The sequence below is a fragment of the Spea bombifrons genome, chromosome 3 (assembly GCF_027358695.1).
Source record: "Spea bombifrons isolate aSpeBom1 chromosome 3, aSpeBom1.2.pri, whole genome shotgun sequence".
Taxonomy (NCBI): Eukaryota; Metazoa; Chordata; class Amphibia; order Anura; family Pelobatidae; genus Spea; species Spea bombifrons.
In genome coordinates, this window is record NC_071089.1 from 51,822,536 (window position 1) to 51,836,314 (window position 13,779).

The window sequence follows — 13,779 nt, forward strand, 5'->3', positions numbered from 1 at the left end:
AGGCCACGCCCTCAGTGACGCAGGGTAATTAGGAGTGGGAGAACCCTGGAAAGGACGTGTAGCGGCCATGTTTGACTCTGGCATTTTCTGTTCACTGCTTTATGTGTGTCTGTGTTGATCTTTACATTTGCTCTCATCACTCTTGAGTTGGTTTTCATATTAAAGCCTTACGTAAAGGGTAAATTAAAATGATTGCTCTTTTCTGAAGATACATAATATGTCATCTATAATTACATCAGGGAATAGTACTAGCCAACAAGTGTTTTGGTGCAGTGCTCTCCTCTGGTCTTCTATTACTCTTGGTTCAAAGGCTACCTAAGCTGTGCCAGCAGTGGTTCAACAACAGTAAAATGCTGTCATCTAATAATCCTGAGTCTTCACTTATACATACCTGACAACTCTCAGGGTTTTCCTCGCAAGTCTCAGAGTTTTTACACCAATACTGGTGAATGGACAGATTCTTAATGTCACACACTCCGGACACCTTAATGATCTACTCTGATTTAATGATATCGTATCTTAATTGGTGATTGTTTCACTATTACATCATGGTTAAAATCATTTGGGTGCCATCATTAGTATCTGCAATAAAGTCCTTGTTATATGCTGTAGTAAGGTCAATATTTGGAAGTGTCTTAGGGTCAACTCATTTAGAAAGCTCCCATGCATTTGTATACCACCCAATCTTCTGATGGCTTGCAGATTATGCTATAAGGTGTTGGGCAAGTGAGTGACCACTATATATTCAGTTGTTTTGTTTAACCCTTTGATTTTTTCTTAAAAAAATACTCTGCTCTCATGGATATCAAATTGCAAATACAACACGGGTTTATCCCCAAAAAATTTAAAATAAATGTGTGGCACAATTATTGGCACCCTTTAAGTCAATACTTTGTGCTACCTCCCTCCTGAGTCTTCTCCTATAATGCCTGATGAGGTTGGAGAATGCATGGTAAGGGAGACCATTCCTCCATACAGAATTTCAAGGTTGGCTCTGGTGGACGCTCCTCTTTCGTTCACCCCTCAACTTTTCTATGTTGCTCAAGTCAGGTTCAGGACTGGTCATGGTAGGGCCTTAATTTTGTGGTCTGTAATCATTTTTGTGTTGGATTTGATGTATGTTTTGGGTGTTTGTCCTGGTTGGAACATCCAACCACCGCCCAGTTTAAGCTTTCTGATAGAGGCAGTAGAGTGTTCATTTAATATCTGTTGATATATGATAGATTCCATAATGTCATGTATCATAAAAACATGTTCAAGTCCTCCAGCAGACAAACAGTCCCAAATATTAAAGAGCCACCACATTTCACTGTGGCCATGAGTTACTATTTAATATGGCTACCTGTGTGCCCAACCCACCTCTGTTGTTTATTAGAAAAAATCTCTGTTTTGGTTCCATCTGAGCATGCAACCCAATCCCATTTGAAGTTCCAGTAATATCTGGTAAACTGAAGACATTTGCTCTAAAAAAAACTAGCCTTATATTCAAGCAAATCGATTCAACTAATCGATAATGAAAATAATTGACAATTATTGATTAGTTGTTGCAGCCCTAATGAAGTTCTACCCTGTACCGTGGGTATATAGAAGGAAATAATATACTGTTATACATACCATATATTTATTTGTAGGTCAGCAACAAAGGGCATATATACCTGTCCAGGACAAAATGGCTAATATGATCACCCTAGACTATACCGGCTTAAACAGAACTTTAACAACAATTGCTATGCACACAAAGACTCCAAATACATTGGGCCAGCACTCCCAAATTGACAACGGAGAACAGGTTGCGGCCAAAGGTATTGAGCTGACGGGAGGGCTGCTGTCAGGTTCTTCCTTATATTAGCAGCAAAGCGAACTCTGGATGGTGGGATGTCGGAGGCACCTTTCCATGAGGCACTTCCCTCCCTACCTGACATGTTTAAAATGGTGTGCATGTTGTCTTATTCAGAGGAATATATCACATGGCAACATTAACACATTGAATTTGGCAACAATATAACAACAACAAGTATTTATATTGCGCTCAAAGCACTTTACAAGTATATGCATACAAGAGAAAAAGAGTGAATTATCTGAAGGATTGGGAGAAAAGATGGGTTTTAAGTCTTTTTTTTTTAAAGTCTCTAAAGATGGGTCCTCTCTGATTGACAGAGGTAGAGAGTTCCAGAATGTGGGAGCAACATGACAGAATGCGATGGAGCGGGATTTTGTGCGCACTTTGGGTATTGAGAGAAGAGACATATGTGTGGATCAAAGGGGCGAGCAGGGATTAGGGTGTTAATAGCTCTTTCAGGTAACAGGGTCCCTGGTCCTTTTGGGCCTTAAATGACAACACGCCTATCTTAAAGTGAATTCTCCTTTTGATAGGAAGCCAATGGAGAGACCGTAAAATAGGTGTAATATGGCATGAGCAGGGTTGATTTGTTAATAGTCTGGCAGCTGTGTTCTGTGCCAACTGCAGTTTGTGAAGTTCTTTTTCTGGGAGGCCTACATACAGTGCATTGTAATTATCCAGACGAGATGTCAAGGAGTACTCCGAGATTTCGTACTTCACTTGACCTGAGTAGCTCTGAACCCCCGAATTCTATGCCAGTTTGATTAGTATTTCCTAGGATCGACGCAGTTATCCTTTGTCCCCTGATCAAAAGGACTTCTGTTTTATCAGGATTAACGTTTAACCAGCTAGATCCATTCTAAGAGATCTGCTAAGCATCTGTTGAAAAGAGATGTTGGATCCTTAGTTCCTGGTGTAAAGGAAAGGTAGAGCTCCGTGTCATCTGCATAGCAGTGGTATCTTAATCCAAGTTGTCTGATGATGTTCCCCAGTGGCAGCATGTATATGGCAAATAGAGTGGGAGATAGAATGGATCCTTGTGGTACTCCACACGTTAGTGGTGTGGGAGCCGAGGAACACATTCTTGATGACACCCTCAGTGACCTGTTTGTGAGGAAGGATTTAAACCATGTTAGAACTGTGCCTCCCAGCCCGCATAGGTCTTGCAGCCACTCAATACGAATCTTATGATCAACGGTGTCACATGCTGCTGACAGATCTAGAAGAATTAGGGTTGAATGACCCTTGTCTCTTGCCATCAGGAGGTCATTCAGAACGTGAACCAGGGCAGTTTCAGTGCTATGACGTTTTCTGAAGCCTGATTGGAAAGTGTACTGATCAAAGATAATACTACTTGACAGATGGGCCTCTAGTTGCATTAACACACATTTTTCCCAGAAAAGGGAGGTTGGAGACGGGCCTATAGTTCGTTAAGCATTCTGAGTCGATACATATTAATATTATACCCTGCTGCCGATGTATATAAATATTAGCCCCTGCAGCCAATATATATAAATATTAGCCCCTGCTGCCAATATATATATATATATATATATATAATTTGTTTTATTTCAAATGTATGTCCTGATGAAAGTCAGCAATGACTGAAACGTCGACTTTGTTTGAATAAAGAGAAGTTGTTAACTTAAAGACCTGGAGTGCTGACCATCCTTTGAGAGTGCTTTGTATGGAAACTGCTGGTTACTAGCGCCAGGCTTGGAATATTTGGAATGGTGTGCAATGGACTTTGTGAGTAAATACATATAAATATTTGCGCCTGCTGCCAATATATATATATATATATATATATATATATATATATATATATAAATATTAGACCCTGTTGCCAATATATTTTATAGTGAAAAAATTGGACCCTACCCAAGCATTTCCTTGGGCCCTGCTCCATGCTCCTTACCATGCAAACACTCCCTCCGCTAATTCAACACTAAACCAACACATGGAACCAGCACGTGCAACTGAATAAGACATAAAAACCCTGTATTTGCAGGTATACATAAATAATGTATGGAAACATAGCATTGTTGTCACCATCCCGGCTCCGGACGCCGCCGGGAGTGCCACCATCCCGGCTCCGGACGCCGCAGGGAGGAGGACTGGCCGCGGTTCTCGAACGCCGGCCGTTCGGGACAGCAGGCGGTCCTCCGCTTGCGGCACAGGGATTAGTAGCGGGCGAAGGGTTGTCCGCGGGTCCCGGGAGAACATCTCCCCGGGCAGCGGACGATCCTCCGCCCGAGGTGTAGTGACACGGGGAAGATTCAGCTCCGGGAACAGCAGTGGTTTTGGTTCTGGTCCGGAGGGGCTTGTGGAATGGCACCAGTTTTAAAAGCCGGCTGTGCCTTTCACAAGCACCCTGTTGTGGTCTTACAGTTTTGTGTATACGGCTCGTGCTATCAAGTTTCGTGTTTTGACCTTTGGCTTGCCTGATTCTCCCTTGCACTACGATTTGGTACCTTCGCCTGTGACTTCTGGTTTTGACCCCTGGCTCGTCCAACTATCCGCTCCGTGCACCTGACCACTGGCTTGGCTGACTACCCGCTCCGTGAATCTGACCATTGGCTCGGCTGACTACCCGCTCTGTGTATCTGACCCCTGGCTCTGCTGACTACCCGCATTGTGCTCCTGTCTCGTGCTACGCCTTGCCACGGCTGCTACCGCTCAGAACCTATCTCCAGCTGGTGGGAGGTTGTCCACTGTTGGGATCGTCTAAGTCCTGGACTGCTGCTGCCGGGAACTCCCCTCTCAGTAGCAGTAGTTTGGGCAGAAGAACTTCTGCGGGGACGACGTTCCTTAATAGTCCAGCGAAATAGTGACATTTGCAGGTATAGATCAACAGAACACACAAACCCAGCATTGCAGGTATAGATCAACTAGAAATCACATGTAAATTCAGCACTAAAGGTATAGATCAAATAAACACATGGAAACAGCACTCCATGTATTGATCAACTGAATAAGACATACAAATCCTGTATTTGCAGGTAAACATAAATAATGTATGGAAACATAGCATAGAAGATACAGATCAACAGAATAACACAAAAGCCCAGCTGTGCAGGTATAGATCAATTGGAAATCACATATAAACTCAGCATAAAAGGTATAGATACAATCCCCTAAATTACAGGCACAGATCACAGATTGCACACCCCAAAGCCAGCCCTGGCATCCACACTGCCCACATAGAACCTGACCAGCACCCAAATTACACATACATAGGATGTGCCATCTTTGTCCCCAAACAGCCCAGCATGAGTCAACATTGTCCCCAAACAGCCCCTGCTCCCAATCACCCCCTCTCTCCCCCTTATCCCTATCTACCCCTTCTCACTCTCTTCTCCCTATATACCCCTTCTTACTCCCTTCTGCCCTATCTACCCCTTCTCCCTCCTTTCTGCCCCATCTACCCTGTCTCCCTCCCTTCTGCCATATGTACCCCTTCTCACTTGCTTCTGCCCTATATATCCCTTTTCACTCGCGTCTCCCTGTCTACTCGCTTCTCCCTATCTACCCCCTCCTATATACCCCCTCTCCCACGTCTCACTCCCTTCCTATCAACCCCTTCCTCACCATCTACCCTCTCCCCCCTTTGAAGTTCACTTACCTTGTAGAGGTCCTGCGGTGAGAGCTCGAGGCCTCTGTCTCCCTGCTCTAGCGCGGTGCACGCTGCTTCACTGCTGCGCGTTGGAATATGAGATCATATTCTGGAGCTCAGCATGAAATGCCGGCACCGCGACCAAGACAGAGGCCTCGCGGAGGAGAGTGAGAGTCGCCGAACGGTTGCTGAAAACGTATTCCTTTGTTTCAATTGGGGGGGCACACGGGGGGCACAGCATGGTGTAGGGCGGGTCATGGCCCCCTCTGCTGAGGCTACTGGAGATATGAAGGTGCAGGATCTAAGTCACAGGTGGTTGCCCGCAGGTTTTGTGAGATTGAGATGATTTCTTCCTTGCCCAGGATGTTAAAACTTGTCCACAGGGTGGGGGAATTTGAATCTCCGTTTTTGTACCTCTGTAATGCTTTTGGCTGTCCTTCTGCAATAGGGGTACAGATGGAAGCTATCTTATCTGAAAAGGTAGGCTGCAAAATCTTCACATTTCGAATGTGTGAGATTTGTGGAGGTATGCAGGCAAGATGGCTTGCAGAGCCTTTCCAAGGTGCGGAAGAGCTGGGCCGGTCTGTTGTGTGCATGGCTGATTTGACAAGACAGGAATGCGCTCGGTTAGAGAACGCTTATCATCCTGGTTGTGCGTTTTACACCACCTTCTTTCAAGCTTACAGCCTTTTTTCTTCAGGATTCTGATGGTGTCGTCAAACCATGTAGCATGTCGGATGGTTTTTATAGGTTTAATGTGAAGTGGAGCAAGGCTGTTCAGGGAATTGCTCACCCTCTTATATTACTGTTTGACTAATAAGTTGGGGTCTTTGCAGGTGCCCAGTAATTCTGTTAGGTCGAGGTTTGATAAAAAGATTGGTGAAGTTCAAACCCTTTAATGAGCGACGTTTGGCTAGCCTTGGAGGGGGAAGTTTGGTTAGCTCTGATGAGATGGAGAAGTTTAGACAGTGATGATCTGACCATATTACTGGGTTTACTTTTACAGCAGGGATTTCAAGTTCAAGAGTCATATAGGGGGGTATAAGGCATTTCTGGGGGCAGAGTGGCAAGCCTGGGGGCAGATGTGCATAACTGGTTGGCAAATCAAAGGAAATTTAAAAACAAAAATTTCTCAATCATAGCTTTTATTAAATATGAAAAACAGTTTACATGAATTAATAAAGAAATAAAAGTTTCTGAAGAATACCGTGAAGAATAATGTGATCACTGTTTTGTTCCACTGAATAAAACTGAACTTTTTCATCTAAAAATTTGTGTAGTAGCAAATGTTTTGATTCCAAAATCAATGGGCAGTGTACATGTATATGTGTGTGTAAGGGCAGTGTACACGTATGTGTGTGTGCATAAGGGCAGTGTACACGTATGTGTGTGTGCATAAGGGCAGTGAACATGTATGTGTGTGTGTATAAGGGCAGTGTCCATGTGTGTGTGTGTGTAAGGGCAGTGTATGTGTATATATGTGTGTAAAGGCAGTGTATGTGTATGTGTATGGGCAGGTGTGTGTAAATGCACTGTGTAGGAGTGCTGGGAGGGAGGCTAACATTAGCCTTTTTTAATAAAAAAAAATCTCTGCTGCTGTGGACTACTCTTCCAATGATGCTCAGCCAGCATTATGGTGGACACCTGGCTGGCTGAGAATCATAGGAATTTTAGTTCACAGCTAGCATCTGCAGCTTTGCTGTTGCTGCACTTCCCATGACGCTCAGCCAGCATCATGGAAGTAGGATGTCTGTCTGAGCCTTATGGCAATTCAATTCCATGTGTTGGTTATTTTTAATATGCATGACCGTGCTGACAAAAATGAAGTGTGTTTTAAGTGGTGATGCAAGTGCGACATTTTAAAGTGCAATTGCTTGTATTGGTGAGTTCCGTTAGATTTAAAAAAAAAAAAAAAAAAAAAAAAAAAAGTGTTCCTCTTTCACATTTTGAAATGTTGGGAGGTATACCATTCCATTGTTGAACAATCTGTACGAACAATATATTTTTGCAGTGATGTCATCATAAAACGGTTCCCAAAACTACCCTGTAATAAAATGAGCACAGAGAGTAACAAGCAAAATGCTGCCTAAAGTCCATGTCACTCTGGACACAATAATAAAGCACTCGCAGGATTTTATATATATTTATATATATACATATATATAAATAGGTATAGGTTATGACTTAGCCGTCTCCTACTACACACTAACCACAGGAAAACACTTTAATAACTGATAACAGAGCAAACAGGACTCGAAAAAAAGCGATATTTTCAAAAACCGACACTTTGCCCAAAGTAAAGATGGCCATGCACAGCCTCCGCGCGGTCTCATATGGTAATGACGCTTTACAGTGCGCCCGATTGAGAATGCCGGGAGTTTGACAGTTCGTTTCTACACGTGTGTTGCGAAGATGGAATCGCTGCTTGCAGATGTTGTGCTTTCGAATTGCGGAGATTACGCTGCTCTAATCGATCGTCTCAGTGCGTGGGACGCTACAGGCCCGTGTCCTCCAACGCCGGAAAGCCTGGAAGTCCTACGGATAGTTATACAAAGAGTGGCAACGGACTGCCTACAGGAGAGCACTGCTGTGCCGCTGCCTCTCACCCGTTCCGTGACCGACCTCGCTCTTGGCCGGTGTCTGCCTCTGCTCACTGCCATATTCGAAAAAAGTATTGGCTCTCGGGATATAACCCGAGTAACCAGAACAGTGTGCGCGGTTTTGCGGCACTGCGCGGAAATTGCTGGGTGTGAGCTAGCTGAGCGCGTCTGCCGCATAGCGCTGGACAGTTTAAAAGGACAATGGAACGAACAGCGGACGTTGCATTCCGCGGGGGAGGGCACAGCAAGGACTGTGCCAAGAGAAGAACAGGGGAAATGGACGAGCGCACCAGAGGCAAAAGCAGGGGAGATGTCTGTAGTGCAAGCTATAGAGGTGTTAGGGGCTGTTGTCCCCACTGTTATACAGCTGTCTCCAGTAGACTCCACACATGACATAGAACAAGTTATACAGACAGCTGTGTCTTTGCTTAGGGAAGGGACAGATGAGGCAGCTAACCTACTCTGTGGAAGGTTGATGCCAAGTCTTGCTGGTGATAGCAGGAGTTTGAAGCTCCTATTAGAGCAAGTGATAAGTGATGTGGTATTACAAAAGGGTGATGCAGGTATATGCTTGAGTCGCAGGTTATTAGTACTGAGTACATTATCAGATCAGCTCTTCTCACTGGCATCTCCAGATGGAATTCAGGATTCTTGGTGTTCCAGGAGCTTCTGGAGATCAGTCCAGGAAGGCATGAGCTGCCCTGACAGTTTGACCCGAAAGAGAGCTGTATACATGCTGAAAAGAGCTGTTGACTGGTGTCAAGATACAAGAGCAAACCTAGCATGCAATGCTGAAGGATGTGCAGAAGGAGGTGCGTAGTAAATATTTATTTTGATTGATAGAAACAATGTTATTTATTTTAGTCACTCGTGTTTACATTTGTGGTTTTGGTAGGAAAACGGGTACGTATTTTTTTTTTCTAAACATAAACTTAATAATCTCATGATTGCATTTGCGTTAATACATGGCCAAATGGCTTCAACATTTTGTTAAAAAGAAAAAATATTTCCATTCGAAAATTTGAAACTTATATGCCTATTTTTCCTTTTTTATTTACCTTTTTTCTTATAAATATGGTTAAAGGTGAGAAAGTGTACCCAAGTTTCTAGTGTACATTCTGCGGGTTATTTTTAATTTGTACACCGTAAAGGTACAAATCAGATACAAAGATCCTACCAAAAATGGCATTATATGACGTAAAGAAAGCAAGTTGAATCCATTCTAAACACACACTCCACCACCATACAGTAAAAGACACATGCTAACATCTTATGTTCGCAAACACTAACACACTACAGTAACACACACACACACACTAACATTCTATCCTCGTGTACATACATGCTAACACTAATACGCACACTATATGCTGACGTACACGCTAATGCCATATTATAACCTACACATTACAAGCTAGGACCATGCCCTTATACACATGCACACACTTGCTAACACTGTACATATAAAAAATACACACTCTAATACAGTAGACATAGTATAGATATAGCACACATGCACACCGATTCTATATATTTTGTCAGCCTTTCACTTTGGAACTTGAAAAGGAGTACAATTGATCGCTTCATTAATAGTGCTAGTTTTACTTTTTCTTCCATACCATGTAATTTGATAATTAAATATGAAAAATATATTATTACCCTATAATTTTGGTACGCTTAGACTACTAATAGTAGATACGGAACTAAATTTTTTTTTTTTTTTTTTTATAAACGTATCAAATGACATACATGAACTAAAATGTTATACTGTATTTACAAGATGATGTGCCTTTATATTTTAAATTGTTATGTGTGTTATGTTTTGTTTTATAGAACCTGCTTTGTTCTTTTGGTCCGCTGACGATAACAAAATACTTGTGGAGTTTTGGGAAAATTTTATATTGATTATTGAAACATTGGAAGGAAATCAGGTATGTGATAATGTATTTTCTTTAGTGTAGATATTAAATGCAGTTTCTATTGCTCAGTATCAAATACCATCTAAACAGGTAAAAAAACAATACATGAAGCGGAATAAAACATTTTTGTAGGGAGGGAAGATAAACTTTTTTGTGTATATCTTGCATTGATCTGAAGCAGTTTTTAATGGTAAAAAGGAAATGCATATCTGTGGGGTTTGTTGAATGTTCTCTTACAGTGCGATATGCATGGCTGACAGTTGCCTGGATCCTTTATGCGGTTAGATATTTATATAGATCTATAAATTTTATATTCATTGTTCATTTTATACTTTTCCCTTTTCAGATACATGTTATTAAACCCGTTTTACCAAAGCTGAATTTCCTCTTTGATTCAGCGGTTTTGGAAAATAAAGGTGAGAGATTATTTCCCCAGCCTAATAACAAATTACTTTTAGAATGTTGATATGAAAGAGTAGTTGACTGTATATTAGATATAAATGAGTGGTGGGGTTTTGTCTATGCATCTTGTGGTGATATATGTGTAGTACAGTTAAGTACATAAGATGTTTTTTGTTTTTTTTTTGGTTTTTTTTGTTCTTTAAAGTGTTATAGAAAGGTTCTTAGGCATTTTATCAAAAGATTTGGATTGACTCCCTGGAGCCATCAATAAGAAAAATAATATAGCGGTATTAGCCAAAATGAAAATAGTCTTTAGACGATGTTGATACCATTTTATCGGACCAACCATGTGAAGTTGAGACCTCTGAGGGCCTGAAATGCTTATCTAACGTTTCGATATTTTTTGTGTTGGTCAAATAAAAGGTTTCAGGTTTGGCTCCATGGAAACAAATACACCCAAAACAACATGGATGTTTATTCCGGGAGAGCTATTCCATCTTCAATACTTATGAAATAAAAGTTTTAAAATGTGTATGAATGACCAAACCTGTTTTATAAATGTTTGTATCACAGCAGTACCGTATACCACATTTATATGTGTTATCTGGAGGGTTACTGTTGAAGAAGTAATTCAATTGCACATGTCTTTAATGTCATTTTACATTCATTTTTTTTTCTTTTGTCAAATTCGATTTTAGATCTGTGGTTCTTTCACCCTTCCTGGCATCTGTGTATTTATAAAAGAATGTTTGAAAGTGAAAACAAAACACTGGCGAAGGAAGGCATCCTGCACTTCTTTGAAATATACTGTGACAAATCTCTTCCAGGATCAACAGTCTATTCAGAGGTATAGTAGATATGTGTTTGTTTTTTTATTGTATGTAACCTTAAGCTGTACTAACATATTGTGATGTTCTGTATTTAAAAAAAAAAAATACCGCTTTGGTTGTTATTATTATTATTATTATTGTTTTATATAGCGCCATCAAATTCCGTAGCGCTGTACAATGGGTAGACAGGACATAACAAGTAGTATGTAACATAACAAATTGACCAACAGAGACAACAGGTGAGGAGGGCCCTGCTCAAACGAGCTTACAATCTGGTTAACGGGTATGTTGGATTTTGTGTGTCAATAAGAGCCTATTTTAAGTATTCCCTATGTTTCAATATTAAAATAACACATTCAAGGTGCACTCCTGCCATCATTCAAATAACTGTGTGTTCCTTGTGTATATCATTTTTTCCTTTCACAACCTTAAATGTCAACTAAAATAAGGTTTAATTTCCATGACAGGGTGCACTTTCAGTTAGACAGTTGCATTTATTTATCTTGTTTTCTTTCCTAAGTTGAAATCTTATTGTTTCATAAATGAGGATTTTTTTTTATATTTAAGCTATATTTATATTTTTTTATGTTTTAGTTTATCATAGGACCACTTATGGATGCAATGTCAGAAAGTGCCATTTATGGCAGGTAAGTATCAATGGGGTTTCATGAACAAAAGAGTAGCGTCCTTTTTATTTAAAATATGGAACTGTCCTTATTGCAGTAAGGCTTGAGAAAGACCTGTGCGTCGAAACGTTGCCTGTGTGAAATAAACTCACCTTATTATTTGAAGTGCTGAGCCTCTGCTTCTTTATTTTGGATTAATTCCAATTACTGGCAGAAAAACAAAGTTTAGACAGATATACCGTATTTGCTCGATTATAAGACGACCCTGATTATAAGACGACCCCCCAAAATCTGAATATTAACTTAGGAAAAAAAGAAAAAGCCTGAATATAAGACGACCCTAAAGGAAAAAAGTTTTACCAGTAAATGTTAATTCATGTAAACTATTTTTTTTAATAAAAGCTATGATTGAGAAAAATATTTTTTTTTTGTTTTTATTTCTTGTATTTTCCAACCTGTCCCCCAGTTACGCACATCTGCCCCCAGGCTTGCCACACCAATATGGCACTGTGGCCCATGATATGCCTTTTAACCCTCTATATGCCACTGTGCCCCATGGTATGCCTTTTGACCCCCTATGTGCCACTCTGCCTCCAGAAATGCCTTATACCCCTATATCCCATTCTGGCATTTAGGGGGTTAAAATGCATATTATGGGGCAGAGTGGCATATAGGGAGGTATAAGGCATTCCAGGAGGCAGAGTGGCATTAAGGGAGTTAAAAGGCATTATATAGAGCACTCTGCCTCCAGAAATGCCTTATACCCCTATATGCCACTCTGGCATTTAGGGGGTTAAAAGGCATATTATGGGGCAGAGTGGCATATAGGGAGGTATAAGGCATTTCAGGAGGCAGAGTGCACTATTAAATGCCCCCTTAACGCCACTCTGCCTCCTGAAATGCCTTATACCTCCCTATATGCCACTCTGCCCCATAATATGCCTTTTAACCCCCTAAGTGCCAGAGTTGCATATAGGGGTGTAAGGCATTCCAGAAATGACACACACGCGCACACACACGCGCACACACACGCGCACACACACGCACACACACACGCGCACACACACGCGCACACACACGCGCGCACACACACACACACACACACACACACACTTACTTACCGGTGCTTCCAATTTCCTGCTGTATTGCCGGGGCAGCGGGTTGACGTCTCATTCCGCGGCAGCCGGAAGGAGGTGGAGTTGGCAGCGGGGGTTTGTATGCGTCCGTCGCAAATACCTTCCCCGGCTCTCAGAGATCAGGAACTCTTGAACTCTGATCTCTGACAGTCGGGGAAGGTATTTGCGACGGACGCATACAAACCCCCGCTGCCAACTTCACCTCCGGAAGCACCGGTAAGTGTGTGTGTGTGTGTGTGTGGGGGGGGCGACGACAGGAGGATCCAGGTCCCCTGCAGCGGTGCGGGGGATCTGGATCTTAGTCTCCTAATCAGACCTCTATTTGAGGTCTGATTAGAAGACGACCCCGATTATAAGACGAGGGGTATTTTTCAGAGCATTTGCTCTGAAAAAAACCTCGTCTTATAATCGAGCAAATACGGTAGTTCTCCTCAATGTATAATTAATGTAGGAGTGCAGTTACAATCAAAATGTGTGTTTCTTGGGATTCAATAAAGAATTAAATAAGCCAAAAAGATCAAGGGATTTATTAAGTTGCTGCTGTTAAATGAATGAGACTTTAGAAAGAGGTTAAACATATACAACGCTAGATGAGTCTTATAGAAAAATGTGCCCAGAATTAAATGTGGGTTACGTATAGTTTTATGTGTATGGTTGTAATCTTTGGGGATATATATATATATATATATATATATATATATATATATATATATATATATATATATATATATATATATATATATATATATATATATAATGATATCACATTTTTGTAACCATGTCCTTCGTAGTGCATGTTCAAGGACACCA

The 13,779-nt window shown here is 41.3% G+C and overlaps 1 protein-coding gene across 1 annotated transcript in view; it reads left to right on the plus strand.

The window, feature by feature from the left end:
• The first annotated feature begins 7,844 nt into the window (after window positions 1–7,844).
• The window catches only part of TARBP1 (TAR (HIV-1) RNA binding protein 1), a 34,786-nt gene continuing 28,851 nt past the window's right edge, over window positions 7,845–13,779 (plus strand). Inside the window, exons 1-5 of the mRNA XM_053460194.1 lie at window positions 7,845–8,868; window positions 9,890–9,987; window positions 10,322–10,391; window positions 11,076–11,224; window positions 11,802–11,854. Of these exons, the coding sequence (XP_053316169.1) occupies window positions 7,869–8,868; window positions 9,890–9,987; window positions 10,322–10,391; window positions 11,076–11,224; window positions 11,802–11,854 (1,370 nt within the window). The 5' untranslated portion in view covers window positions 7,845–7,868. The remainder of the gene's footprint in view (window positions 8,869–9,889; window positions 9,988–10,321; window positions 10,392–11,075; window positions 11,225–11,801; window positions 11,855–13,779) is intronic.